At 36.6% G+C, this 15718-nt stretch overlaps 1 protein-coding gene across 9 annotated transcripts in view; it reads right to left on the bottom strand.

Annotated features, from left to right (window-relative positions):
• Positions 1 to 15718, bottom strand: part of ZNF385B (zinc finger protein 385B) — a 154198-nt gene that overhangs the window by 18044 nt on the left and 120436 nt on the right. For all 9 annotated transcript variants that reach the window (XM_066189826.1, XM_066189827.1, XM_066189825.1 and 6 more), the window contains one exon: positions 5454 to 5616. In XM_066189826.1, coding sequence (XP_066045923.1) covers positions 5454 to 5616 — 163 coding nt within the window. The remainder of the gene's footprint in view (positions 1 to 5453; positions 5617 to 15718) is intronic.

Below are 15718 nucleotides of genomic sequence, written 5' to 3'. Positions count from 1 at the left end.
GGTCCAGGTTATTTTCCAAATATGATCTAGTTCACTCAGTGTCAGATGCTGTGCCACACTCTGGCGTGACAATGCTCCTCAGAATAACCTCCAGCTATTTTGAGTTATGCAGCTGTAACAACTGGAATATCTCTTACAGAACACACTTAGGATCAAGAAGCTGGCAAAAAACTTTGCAGCCACAGCCCTTTCCCACTGTACTTGCCATACACAGCAGATCAGCCCAGGGCTGCTCATATGCTGGAATGTCACCACAATGACCCTGTGCACTGCCTGTTGAGCCATCCTGAGACAGTGCCCCAGAGCAAAGCTGTAGTACAAAGGGTTAGGATTTGAAACAGGTTCTAGCATTTGGCCCAGTTAGGTGTGTAATGTTCTCTGTTCCTGCACCAGCTGAGCAAAATGGGTTTTCATAGAGCATTCAAAGGGTTTATCTCTATCTACTTATTCCCATGTAGCAGAGTCTTCTGCTTTTACTGCAATTAAGACTGAACCTGAAATGCCCATGCCTATCATTTCACAAACAGGCATGAGGCCAACTGAGCATACAGGAAATGATCAAAGGCCAAAAAAGATTATCTTTTATAATCTGAAATATGATTTTGACTCTTGAGTAGTTTAAAACAGTTGCATTTACTTTCCAATTTTCATTTCAAAGCAAAATGCAAAGAGGTTGATACCACATCATTTGTATGCTTCATTTTGAACTCTTTGATTTAGAAGTAGGATCAAAGAATTTCTCTTTGCTTGATAAGTAAACAGTGACATTTCAATCCAGTCATTATCACATGCATTCCTGAAGGATTCATCACTGTAAGCATCTAGACTATGCTGACCTGGGGTCACAGACACCATTTTCTATTGCACTCTTAGAACTATATTTAAACCACACTTCAAATATTCTAAACTATGTTGTATATTACCCTGTTAAACTCTGGGTATACCTTCGCCCTTTCCTAAAGCAATGCCATACATGTCTGTATCCTTCTATGTAACCATCTTGAAAACCCTGGGCTTCCACTGGGAGGGAAGGGAATCTGCCACTGTACTGTTTGCATGGCTGAGCTTTGGTAGCGAGAGGGCTACAGAGGTGGCTTCTGTGAGAAGCTGTCAGAAGTCTTGTTGTAATTCTCTAGGGGAATGGTTTCTCCCTTCTGACCCCCTGGAGTTTCCTTACCACATAGAATGACCTTTCCTTCCTTTCTCGACCTAATTGGCTGAGTGCCAGCCATCCTCCCAGAGTGGGAGACTAGATAAGACCCCTGTACTTCCTTGTTCTCTCTCTTGGCCCCTGGAACCCTTTGAGAATAAACGCCTTGGAATAATCCTGGGGCAAGAGCCTCTTTTGGAATCTTTTGTCCTGTCCCTCTGAGATAGCCCTCCAAAGCCTCTCAAGAGCTAGTCCCGGGGAGGGTTGCGGGGGGATATATCAAAGTCTCCCTAATGTTATGACAGAACTTGACGCATGAGCTTTTTGCCATATTTTCTCTCCCCCGCCCAGCTGAAGGTGGGAGTGATAAAGTGGCTTTGGTGGGCACCTGGCATCCAGCCAGGATCAACCCACCACAGCAAGAGCAGCTCCCAGTGCTATTAACACAGCTCTCCTGTAATCCCATCTCAAAGCAGCTACGAAAAAGCTTGCAGGGTCACAGCAGTGATTTGCTAACACATAAAACTGTTATATAGCCATTACTGGACTCTTCCTGTGTGGTTTGAGAAACTGTGGGAGACCAGTAATGGATACATCCCCTAGGGCTACCTCCAATCCGCAAATACCTAACAGGACAAGCAGAGATGGCCCAGCTATAGTAGGAGAGCAACAACTTTGTCACACAGTCTGTGGAAATTTTTTCCTGTCTGCAAAGTGACTGGGTAGGGGTGGTGGTATTTACCAGTACCAACAAATAAGTATTTTCTGAACAGCAAGGAGGTAAGACCTTAGGCAATGAGATCACATAGTAGCTTAACAAAGAGAGTTCAAACTTGTTCAGCTAAACCCACTGATGTCCACTTAGGGTGCAGCCACCTGCACCATTTCTGCACTTTGGCTTTATCATTATATGTTTGCTGATGATGAATGTACAAATGCCATTTCCAAGTCACACTGTATTAACAATAGCATGGACGACCTCTCACAATGTGGGTGTTATGCTCAGACCACAGTCACGCCTTTCCATTTGGCTGAGGCCACTTTTCTCTACAGGAGCCCACATTCTTTTGGAAATATCCCAAAAAACCTTAAAGATTAATTTAACTTTTGTAGCTCTACCAGCAGCCACATTTCTCAAGCTGAAAGGAACAGCTGTATAGAGACCACTGCATCATACGTTTTGAAAAATAAGGACTGGATAAACTTGTGTTTTGCCTTTGATAGATTCATCACTAGCTGAGCTAACAGTAAAATTATTTTTCCTGTAAGTACTAATACATGGCTCTGTATCAAACTTAACCCGATACTTTAGTTCAATATTTAACAACTGCTCTGTCTGGAGAGCTCCAAATCATTCATCATTATCACATTCAAAATGACAGCACATCAGAAAGGGCCCTTTATTAGCAGACCTATGTAAGAGTATAATTGCAGATTATCACTTTACTGTAATGCTCCCTACCCTTTCTGCACTAAAACCCATGGAAGCACAGCAGACAAAAAAACAAAACAAAACAAAATATCACAAGAACTTATAACTGTTTAGCTTCTCTTTCTACTCTTCCATACACTAGAAAAGGACACCAGAAATTATTTACTACTTGTTGAACATTTCTCAGGAACTCTCCAAAGTACAACGTCTAAACAAAAGCCTCCCAAGTGGTGGAATTTAATTCTCTTCCTTGATTTCATTCAGTTTATGTACTTCCAAAGAAATTTTTTCAGACCTACAGCACACATACGCACTTTCAACTGTCCCATCCTGAAGGCAGAGGGTACCTGGTCAGTCAGGAGGTCAAGCATAACAGAGCCCACATGGCAGCATCTTTCAGGATAGACCGTAAGTTAGGACTTCTCTTCCACCTAGGTGCCAATTTTTACCAAACTTATAGGAATTATAGGACTTATTTATAGGATTTAGAGGATTAAAATCTTTACATCTATTTTTTTGTTTGTTTGTTTGTTTTTGCACACTAGGCAATACAATCAAAACTGTGAAGACGCAGCCAGAAAATAGCAAAGATAGGAATAGATGGTATGATCATAAATTCCATTTCCTCTGGAAATCAGGATTAAAAAACCACAAGTACACACATGAACTGAAAGTCTTAGTATTAAAGATATTCTAAGGAAATTGAAAATATTCCTAAAAAGTTAATATCTAGTATGTGTCTCAAGCATGTTTCTCAAGAATGAAAGCTGTGTTAAAAGTCAGAAAAAATGGTATAAATTAATTTTTTGCTCCAAAGCAAAAAAAAACAACCAAACCCCCCTCCTCACCCCCCCCCAAAAAAAAAACCCAACCCAAAAAACCCCAATCCCCCTCCCCCCAAAAAAGCAAAACCACTACCCAATGGCAACTTAGTGACTGCTTTAGTTACAGTAAGCATTATGTTAAGGAGAAAAACATATGTCAAAGAATAGATGGGTAATAGCATCTGTAAGTGAAACTGTAGCTGAACTAAACTACAGTTTGTTCAAAGTCTGGTAAAACCCCCAGTCTTCAAGTTGTTCCCCATCTCTGTGAGCAGCAACATAGAGAAAATTTGCTCCAAGTTCAGGTTTTTTCCTCCCAAAAATCCCATCCCATACAGTCTCCTGTACAGCAGTAAGAGCCTTTGAGAAGCCTACTCTCCACAGAGAATCCCACTGTTATCCTGGTGGGAAGAAAGTGTTTAACTAAATTGCCACTGGGTTTTATTTTTAATGTAGAAACAGTAGCAGTGGTGTAATCCAACAGACACAGGTGGTAATCTGTCTAATTTGTCCAGAGCAATTAATAGCATAACAACACACTGTCAAAACAGGGAAATTAAAAAAAATCAAGCGCAGGTTTCCCTTTTGACTGTGTATTATTTTATCAAAAACTGAATGTAGATTTGAGACAGACTGAATAGATTAGATAGATTTAGAATGTAGATTGTAGAGAAAAGAATTAATTCAATTCAGACGTCATAGTCTGGAAAAGAAAACATGAAACAGCTCCAGGCGGTTTCTGGAAGAGAAAGATGGAGTTTGAAAAAGATGATGAAACTTTTACTACCTGGACCTCAACGTTTGGCATTGGAGAGGGGAGGACATTATAAAATTATGTCACCACAGATGAATTCTTAACATGTTAAATCTTCTAAAGTTTTAACTGATGTTTCACTTCGGCCATTGTCTGAAGTCTCCATGTACACCTGGAGCAGTAAGCTTTCTTAAGCAAAACTATTTTCACTATTCTAGAGAGCAACATATTTATCAAATATTTTAAATTTATTTCAGTTCATTAGTCCACCTTATATTTAGATCAATAGCAAATTGCTACTGTTTTATAGTAGCAGGTCTTGTTTACCTGTAGATGCTACCTGGACTTAGCTCATCTCTCTCAAAACTAAAATGTGATTTGCTAGGTAAATCAACCCAAAATTTGGCACCCACTGTCATTGTTAAGGACCCACAGATAGTTTTGAAGCTGCAGTAAAAACAGCAGGATGACAAATAGTCACTGATACTTTTTTTGAGTTGGATTTTTTTTTGGTTATTTTTAATGCACATGTCAAAAAACTGTTTTTCACCTCATGGTACTTGAGTCAAGATCAGCTCTGGTGAAGAGAACAATGAATGGCTCCCTAGGCAGAATCAAATTTATCAGCAGTACCAGTAGTCTGCTGGACTGACAGTTGGGTAATCAGCAGTTGGGGCCTTCTCCTGAATAACATTGTCAGGGAGTTCATGGAAGTCTCCTGTTTCATTCAGTAATACAACACTGACAGAGCAGAAACTCAAGCAATTCCATTGCTACTAGTGTTGCTGACTTTCCTCAGATTACTCATCTGGAGGGTAAAGAAAAAAAAAGAAAAAACAAGTGATGCTGAAGCACTGCTGAGATGTGAAAATCAGGAAATATCCAGGCCACGAGGCTTCACATTTCTGTAGGTGTGTTTTCCTATTAGAGCAACATTGTCTTATCCGGAAAGGAAAATTTTCTTACAAAGGTTTCTTCAGCTAAATATATAACGCCAGAACTCACCCTCCACCTATATCCATCCACTCTTGCCATAAGAACATCCATACTTTTTAACAGTAAATTTCACGGGTTTAAAAAATTACACTTAAGCATTCAGAGGCAACAGTTGTTTCACAGAGGTGAAAAAGCAATTTGAGAGTATCAAAACAAATCAGTTCTGTATAAGAAAGCATAGTAAACAGTTTGGAAAAGACAAGTTATGGATCACTATCATGCAACCAAATTCTCTCATACAAACACACAAAAAAAGGAGAAAGTAAAGGATGTATAGAACAAAAAGTTTTCATTGACCTGATTTGTCAGAGATGTTGGCTGTGACTGGCGTGGCGGAGCAGCCCGTGTTAACCTTTGCGCTGTCCTTGGAAGAACCAACTTTGGGTTTGTTTTTCGTTGCCTCTAGTGCTTTGACCTTCTTGGCATGTTTACTTCCTTTGTAGTGGGCCTCGGCCTGGCTCTACAAAGGAGAACAAATCAGGCTCACTTTTTTTTGCACTTGTATATAATACAATGGATGACAAGGCAGAGAAGTGACACTTTCAATAGTAGGCACCATATTATTCCACCTAAAAAATTTTAATAGCTTTATACTAAGTTTTCATGGATACAAGTCCATATATATTCAAATCTCAGGATTTTAATGAATATTGCATGTTTTCAGTAACTTGGAAAAAGAGGCTGTAACATTACATAAAGCTCTGTCACTCCTAATGTAATTCTTTACTTCTGTGATGCTTAAAGGTTTAAGGCACTATACAAATGTAAACACATCCAATTCAGAAAGATGCTACTCAATTTTCATGTGGTGTTCCCTAGTCTTTATTGCTTGCAGTTAGAAAGATGTATTGTGCTGAAATATGATTAAATAATCCATTTTTTCTTCTGTTTGATCTAGTACAGATATCATAAAATACTTTCACCTTCACACTAACAGCAACTGAGACAACTGAAAACTGAAAAAAATATTACTTCACAATTAGATCAAAAAAGAAGGGTTAAAATGAGGAAACACCACACAAAACTTCAGTAGACCCAAGTACCACACAGAAAATTAAATACTTGTCAGTCTTGATTGCTTTATAAATTGCCTTGAATATTATTTTTTAAATACTAAGAAAATTTGAACCTGAAGGACAGGGAGAAGAGGAGCTTTTAAAAACTATTATTATTAATTTCATCTTAATCTGCCCTAACAGAACAGTAGAAATTTTTATGGAGATGATTACTTCACCTTTGCCTTAAAATTATCTCCAGAAACTAGGTCAGTGTTTTTGAAGTAACTAAAGCTAGACACATAAATGTCTGCCCATTTTTTTCAGTGATATTGAGTCTCCTTCATTGTTCCTGACTCTATGTAATCAGATGCCTTGACAAATCAGGCCACTTTGTTAGAAGCAAAACTAAGGAACTACACACTTTAAACAAACTCCAAAGCTTGGAAATTTCAGCTGATGAATTGTTTTTCTTGACTTCTTAGTAAATTAATTTCCCAAATAATGGGCAAGAAAAAGGTCCTATCCAAAACAGCCTGATTTCATTACATTGCACTATTCAGCAATAGCTTTGCATAATTAATATTTCCGAACACGAATTTAAAACATTATTTCAGGCATACCACTAGGTGCCTCTATTGAAGGTTACATATTAACCAAAGAAGTTAATATTGTTGTTTACTTCAAATTAAAACAGTCAGAGAAAGCATGCTTCTTCTAAGCACATCTTGGCACCTGGCATGTAAAAACATCAGTGCAAGTAAACTTTCACTGTGTTCATGGAAAAACCACATTCATTCTCTCTCAGTTGATTACCAACTATTTTATTTAGTTCACTGTGTTAAATGAAGCAAGCCATAAAATAAGTCACATGCTTTTTATAAAAAGCAACTGTAATATCCAAGATGCTTGAACTCTGTAAAGAGTGCTGCCATAAGGAGGAAAACTGTTATAAGATCAGCAGAAATGGGCATTACAATACAGTCACCTTGGGACAGCATGTAATAACAGCTTTATCATATGGTAGAGTAGAAGTGAAGAGTAGAAACAGCTGGAGCAGGCAAGAGAACAGACAGCATGTTGGAGTCCTCACACAAGTTACACCATTAAACTGATGGAGAATTGTTGTTAAAATAGAGAAGTTCTTACACACCAGAACTAAAGTGATTATACAGCCCATGAAACAGTGCTCTCCACCTCAGAAGGATGGTGTATATTGTTGTGGGTGCACCTTTCCTTTCATAGGAGATTTTAGTAAGCAAGCATTCAGTAAGAAAAGCTCCTAGACTAGTTTTATTTTGAATTCCTCTGAAAGTGAGATGCCTTTTAAAAACTTTATTATAAAAAACAGTGAAGAGTCTACTCATCAATTACTATGAAAATATTTCTTGATTTTAAAACCTTTAAAATATTAACACGCAAACAAACACAATTCAAGGATTATAAAGAAACAACTAACCAGCTATATCACTAGTACTACGTGCACTACTTAAAGGGACACTTGTCAACTTCTGGGTTGGATCTCTCCAGTTCTGAATGTGGGCAGAGGAGCACAGTCCTGTTTGTGCCCTGCTATGGCAATGTGCCTTATGAGGCACAGGAGTCTCGTCCTGCCTCTCTCCACCTTTGCTATGTTTTATCCATTTCTCTTAAGCTTCGCAGTTGTGACGTGATGCACTGGAAGAGGTGTTTTCCATCAACAAAATTCAATTAACTATTCAGACATTGCAGTCTACAAAAAATGGAGCTAAAAATTAGGGTAGATTCTTTCCATTCCAATACTTCTAACTTTTAATAATAGCAAGTACAAACAAGATTGTCCACTCAAGCCTCCTCAAGTTGATGATGTCCCTTTAAATATTTGAACTCTATGCTCTGCGCATATGTGTGCTGTTGGTAGGGTCATATGCTGCTTGAGGCCAAAGCTATGACCTAAGAGACATAAATGCACTCAAGAGAAAGACTTAGTAAGTCAATTCCTTGATAATAAGCCTTTCTGCTGATATTTGCAATAATAATGCCTGCAATATCAGTAATAACCTACTACAGTCTTTGATTCCCTTCATTCAATCCTCATATAGTGTACATGAGACCTGTTGAGAACAAACAAGCCCAGGCAGAATTAAAATAAAGATTTCCATAATAACAAGCAAAGCTTCTTGGAAACAAGGTGAATGGACTCATTTTTAAGCTTTCTAATTATTATAATCCATCAAATTCATAGCCAAACATTATAAGGCCACAAAGCATTGCTATGACCAATCTAAACAGGGGTTTGGAAATGCCATCCTTCTTCAATACTGTTCAAACTAGACCATATTCCTTTGGGGGCAGGGGGAACTCTCCAGGTTGGATTTTAAACTAGTTAGGGGATGCAAAAATCTACCATTAAAAAATTGTTTCAGTGCCTCACTTTGTCACTTAAGTACATACTATATATTTATAGATTGATTTTGTAAAGTTTCAGTTCCAGGGGCTGGATATTGTTAAACCTTTGGTTTTTAAGCTTTTTCAACTCATCTCTGTTCTCTGAATAGAAACACAGATACTCTTTCCAAGGATGAAGTTAGAGTAGCATTCCTTAAACTATTGAAGCAATCCTTCCTAACCACATAAGCACTACTTTCTAGTCTTTTCAGACACACTTGAAGTTCAGAGTTTTCTTTTTATGCACTGTGGTAAATAATTTGATTCAGCTGCCTTTTGGTAACTGAAATGCTGTATCACCATGTTATGTAAACCTTTGGAGTTTTCTGGAGTCATAGCCAGCAAAAGAAAAAAGGGCAGCTGAGGCAATCTCAAATTGGAACTCAAGTTCTGATTATTACTGATACCATTTATTGTGATTATTAATTTCCTGGTCATTAATAACTGTAATTTTATACAGTATTTTCAAAAGCACCACATTAAAGGCAAGCATATTTGTTTCAAGTCTCACTGAAAACTTGCTTATGACACAAATACAGCAGTAGAGCAGAGGTTATGAGCTTTGTAGACTGTATCATTGAAATACTAGACTCATTTTTGAAATAAGCCACGACATACACAATTTTCATTTTTAGTTAAGGCAAGAAGCTGAAAATTCATTTTCATTCTCTCTGGTAATCCATAGGAAGTTGTGTACCCATAGGGTTCAAAAGTCATGTGCATAAAAGAAAGATACTTTACCAATTTTAGTATAAACCCCCACTAAAATACAAAGTTAACTTAAGAGTAAATATCTTTGGGATACAATATTTTAGATGGATAGTGAAGGCACTTTTTGATCATCATTAAGTACAACCAATTCATGCAAATTCTGTGTCAGCAAAACAATATTTAAGAAAATAAAAAAAATTAGGAAAAACCAAAATGAAAATCTATTACCTGAAAATATCTTTCTATACTCACATACTATAATGATTTTAATTGCAAAATACTTTGTTCCAGTGTATACAGCTGCATTTACTATAGGGATTAATTCATTCTACAGTAAAATAATTTATCTGTACCACAATTCAATATTCTTTAAATATTTATTCTTCATTTCAAAAAGAATATGTTACATCTATTGCTTACATAGTCGGCATTAAACCTCACCATAATTGCATCATTACTACAATTTTTAAATTAAATGCATAATAGGTTAGGAGGACACTTTTTGAGAAAGTGGAATAAGAAAATATTACTATGAAAGAACTCCTTAACTGAAAGTTTAATTCTGAATTGAATCTGAAACTGTGATCTACTAGCTTGATATATACATTGCAACATTTTAAAAAAGAACCTGCCTACTTATTAGACAGTACAGAAGGTCATCAAGTACTGGCTAGTAAGGTTTAAAGAACAGGAAAAGCTTTAAGCTGCCACAAATGTGACATCATGAATCAGAACGCAAAATACTTTTGTACTGACAGGCCAAATTCCAAAAAAAGTGTTTATGCATTTGTCTGGCATTACTTTTTGATCAATGGGATGGATACTTTATGACACTAAAAAAATATGTCTACATATTTGTAAGACCATGGCTTACTGAATAGTTGCATTTTAAACTAAGTTGCAAAAAATTAAGAATATAATTGACAGACAAATAATTATGCAATTTTCCCCCACTATTTTTCTAATTTATACACCTTAAAATTTATACATCTTAATTCTATCCACAGTCTTAGTATCAATTAAAAACCCCCAACCAATCAAACCTTATGAATGTTTTAATTCTTAAGAAAGCCTCTATATTATAAGGATTAATGACTTGGCACTAAGAAAGGATAGCTTTTTCTGCTCTCAAAAATGATCCAAATGCTATATTTCATCTAAAATCCAAATTTAATTGCTACTTTCAACTACAAGTTATTAAGTTTGAAATCCAAGCAGGATGTTAAACTGTATGACTACATATAATACATATACAATAGCTTTATTTACTAGACTGCATTTAATAAAACATCAATGATTTACATTATCTTCTCCATGTAAACATGCTTTTGAAAATAAATGTGAATGACATTAGCATGCTGTAGTGCTTAAAACAACCTCAGAAGCTTTACTTTGGAGAAAGTTAAAAATGTTTATAAATCTGCATATAAGGAAAGACCTAGATAACCAGGAAACAGGTAGATCATATGGATTCACTGATAGCAGTATTACCCTTAAGAAAACTCTGAACTACAGGCAAGACTGTAGTACAAAAGATAACAGAATATTCCCCATCAGGAGCAATGACTGACAGTGTATCTGAAATCCACATGATTCATTTTGACAGTTCACAAGTGACTGAGTTTTAGAACCCACTTGTGATGTGAATGACTAATTAACTGAATTTATTGCTACACAAAGAAACATTAACCTGAAAGGCTTGAGTAAGTCTAAAGGTACAATGCATATGTGTGTGAGATCAAGATTTTTACAGGTATATTCAAGATCAGCTGAAGTAGCTCTTCATTAGGTCTTCATGGAAACAGGACAGTTGTATCATCAACTCTTTAGCTGAATGCTTGAATCTGCTATCGCATCATCCAGTCTGGCAATTAATGTATACAATTAAATGTATGTAGATCTGCATAGACAGAAAGAAGGAGAAATGCAGAAATAAAGGGAGACTGTGGGAAATGTAGCTTCATGCCTTGAGCTGCACAATATTAGGTGAGTGCCACAACTAACTGGAACTGAACATGGTGGCTCACAGCTCCTACTTCTTCTAGCTTGCTACTGCACCTTCTTTTAGCAGGAATTCCACCCTGGATGGGAAATACTCTCAACAGCAATTCTAACACTAACGGGCTGCCTGGTGAAGTGGTGGGTGGAGTCACTATCCCTGAAACTGTTCAAAAACCATCTGGGTGTGGCACTTGGGGATATGGTTTAGGGGAGAACATGGTGGTGGCTGGACTTGATTATCTGAGAGAGGTCTTTTCCACCCTCAATGATTCTGTCTCAAATCATTTGGCATTGATACAATTCGTAATCTCTAATGAAAAATATTTTGTTGAAAATACCACAAAAACCTTTGCCAGTAACAGTTCAACCATGGAAAATGAAACAACTGAAAGACTGAATAGATATATAATAATCCTGAAAACTTGCATTCTGTTATGGAGTAGTTATAAAGATGAAATTTTTCCTGTACATTACAAAAAAAAATTACATAAATTCAAGTTAAAAAGAATAAGCATGTCCTAAATATAGCCATAACTAATACTGTAGAAAGAACATCTCTCAACATCTGTGTTCCTGCCTACTTTGACACATCAAGTTGATTACAATGGCAGGAGTAGAAAAGTGCTTATGTTTTAATTCATATTTTCATGTTTTCATCTATATTTTCTTATGTTCATCCATGTTTTAATTCACAGCAAATCCTAAACTAGAAAGCTCTCGTAAGATATGTTGAAAATGTCTGATCACTTAGTTACCTGCTAGAACCATTCTGTAAGAGTATGTACATTTATTTGAGTATATAAATTATGAAGAATTTAGACTAGAATCATGACTAATAAAAATTACATGATAAATTAGGAAGTAGTGTTGAAAAATATAGTTTTACCTCATTTGTTAATAATAGATGTAATTGAAGAAATGTGCAAACCTGGCATGTTCATACTTTTTTAAACCAAAGCTATGCATTAGTTTTTCAATTCCATCCTTACAGATTCCTAAAACCTAATTGCTCAAAATAGTAAGGTAGATTATTATTAAAAAGAATATAGAAAAACCAAGGAGCTGTGAATATCAGCCATGTCGTAAGAAGTCAACTTGTATTTTAAATACCTTACCAAACTTAGTTAAAAGCTCCATTAAATAGCTGTTATTTGAACAGAGCTTCCATCATGTTATAACCCTGTACCCTATAATCATGCAGTATTTCTGTCATGTTGAAGCTAACAACTTTCATCATTTTGTCAGTTCTGTCTACAAAACAGAAAATTACCTTCACAAGTTCCTGAGATTTATGCTTTTAATTACCTCCTATCCGCTTCACTACCCTCCAAACCCAAAGAATCAATATAGTCTTATAAATAAGAAAAATGTAAAATCTTTGACAGAAGACAATGACAGTTCTGTAGATTTTTATGTGATGTTATTGATTATTTTGTTTATTATGCTTTTGACAGCATGAACGGTTTACCTGAATCTACAAAGTCAACTTTTGGTAAAACTTGCCAAAACTTAAAAAAATTTGCCTTCTGACTTTTTAAAAAGATGAGCACTATCATCACATCATCTTTATTAGCTTTAAATGCATTCAACAATAAGATGACCTTCATTGTCTCTCATTGCCCAATTGTTACATCTGCATTTCTGATTTGCCTACAAATCCTCCTGATTCTTGAGTCACCTCCTGATTTTTGAGGTGACACCAAAAGAAAAAGGCTGAATTGCAGTCATTACCCACACAGCACCACACTGTTCAAACACAAGTTTGTTTTCAATCCAATTATACCCCATAAAGAAGATGGTGCCTACCAGGCTGTACCACAGACAAAGACATTTCTATAAGAAACAGAAAGTGTGCAGAGGGAAGCAGAAACTTGTTTTAGGTGCAATCAACAGATGACAAAATCTGTTTACAAAAAGAACACCACCAAACAAAAATCAGAACAATAACATGTGGACTGCCGGCATCACGTATTTACAAGTTTGGACTATAGAGAATCCCTGGAAAAGGGGATTAGATTAGTATAGACATTCTTGTATAGTGCCTAAGCTCCTAAAACTCTGTGGACTATCACAGAATCCTTTGGGTTGGAAAGGGCCTTTAAGAGCAAGTTCAAATGTTAACTCAGCATTGCCACGTTCACCACTAAAACATGTCCCTACACATCTTTTAAATACCTCCAGGGGATGCTGACATCACCACTTTCATGGACAGTCTGTTCCAGTGTCTGACAACTTCCTTTTGGTGGAGAAATTTTTCCTAAAATCTAATCTAAGCCTACCCTGGCCCAACTTGACGCAGTTTTTTCTCATCCTATCACTTGTTTCCTTCAGAAGAAACTGACACCCACCTTGTTACAACCTTCTATCAGGTAGGCATAGAAAGTGACAAGGTAACCTCTGAGCCTCCTTTTTTCCAGGCTAAACATTCCCAACAACCTCAAGACTAAACAATAAAATAAAAATAATGAAGAAGAAGAGCAGAGTAACAAGGTATATGATTCAGATTAGGAGAAAAGGGCAATTCTGCAGAAACCTTCCAACTACAAGTCACTTTTCCCTTATGGCTGCAAGCTACAGTGTCAGATGCCATAACAGAACAGACATCTTGGGGCCAAAGCTCCACAGCTATTGGGAGACTTATTGTCACACACCAGTTGTGTGAGGAAAATGCTGTAGATTCATCTGGTGGCCAGAAGGAATGAGAAAGAAGGAGCCAGGGGTAGGCAGAGCTGGAGTCTATATGGGGTAAAAAACAGACATTTTTCTCCTTGCCCTTTTGCTACTGGAGCCTCTTATTGGTATCATATGGATTCAGTAAACTCACTGTTGTGGTTTAGGAATGATATACCCCGATTTACTACTCCAGCTATAATCTTGTGTCACTTCCCCCATCCAAATGGAGGCAGCAACTGTCTGGGTTGATGTAAAAGCAATTTAATGGAAACGGCAGTGAGATAAGAAGATGAGTTAAGATAAGAGTGAGTGGAAGGAACCCCTTCTTAAAGGGAGTCCCTTTTGTTCCCTCCTAGCAAGGATGTGAGGTGGTGTAGAACAATCTCCAGGCCCTGGCCATGCCTCCCCCAGCTACTGCAAAACATCAGCCCTGTCCTGGGCAGAACCAGGATGCTCACTCAAGATGATTTTTGGTTTTGCAAGAATGTCTAGTATATAATAGTATATATAATTAGTATATATAATTATATAATGTAGTATATATAATTAATATCACCATACGAACCTATATAATCAATCCCAGAATTCTTAAAAGAAAAACCAAAAGGGTTTCTTCACAGGTTAAGCTAGATCTTTCACAACATATCTTGCTTCCTCTTGGTGGAATATGCATACCGTAAAATCTGACTCACAATCACAATCTGTTCCATGGAAATTCTTCCTCTTCTACTTCTGAGTCTCTCACGGTAGTGAATATAACTGAGTATTTCTCATTTTTTCTGAGCTGGATTATAACACAAGACCATAGCCTGAACTTCATTGACACAGTAGTCATTGCTGCACTGGAGAACATGCTGTGTCATTACCATGAAGAAATTACAACATGGTGTTTACAGATAATTTGATGCAAAGATGGAAATACCTGTGTTTATTCCAAAACACTGAAGCACATCCAATTGCAACTGTTAAAGGATAATATTGCTTTTTTCTTTAAAAAAAAAAATTCAAAATGAGTATGTTCCTCTATATAACAGAATGAAGTTTATGCAGACTAGAATAAGTATCTCATTGACAATACTGTTTAATAAACCTCATTAACTATCAATCTTCATAACACTATCCTTCCTAATATGAGATTTCCAAACTAATTCAAATAGGATCTCACTCTCAGAAAAAAAGATGCAGCACATGCTCAGATAAATAATTCTTAAGGTTAAATGACTGAACCTGAAGAAAAATTTAGAATCTTATGTACAGCTTCTCAGGAGAAGCTAAAACCCCAATGAAAGGCTAGAAAGCTTTTAAAATAGAAGTACTATTCTATGAAGGCTCATTCTCCAAATATTCCGAGGTGGTGAGGTTATCAAACAGTTGTGAATTAGGTTTATATTGAAGTATCCTCCAGTATTTGTAACACTGCTATAACCTTAGCACTTTCAAAAATCAAATTTCTAGGTTGTTTGTGAATGTCCTGGTAAAGTAACTGCTGTAGAAAGTAGAGGTGCTGTATTTCAGCACGTAAAGTATCACAATCGTGGTGCTTCATCCTTTCTTATAACCATTCATTTCAAAAGGATGATGACATTTTCTAGCAACTACAACTGAGTATCAAATTTAGTAAGAAAGAGCACACCACCCTATTGAATACACCTGGCCCAGAAGGAGGAGTGTGGCTACAATTTGCCATGCTTTTGTGATGCCACTATTTAAAGCAGAATATGATATGCACTTTTTGTTCTACTTCGTAAGTCTAGA

Source organism: Chamaea fasciata, unplaced genomic scaffold (genome assembly GCF_029207755.1).
Source record: "Chamaea fasciata isolate MVZ Bird 193981 ecotype frontalis unplaced genomic scaffold, bChaFas1.0.hap1 SCAF_8, whole genome shotgun sequence".
Taxonomy (NCBI): domain Eukaryota; kingdom Metazoa; phylum Chordata; class Aves; order Passeriformes; family Sylviidae; genus Chamaea; species Chamaea fasciata.
This window is presented reverse-complemented; position numbering and strand designations above follow the sequence as displayed.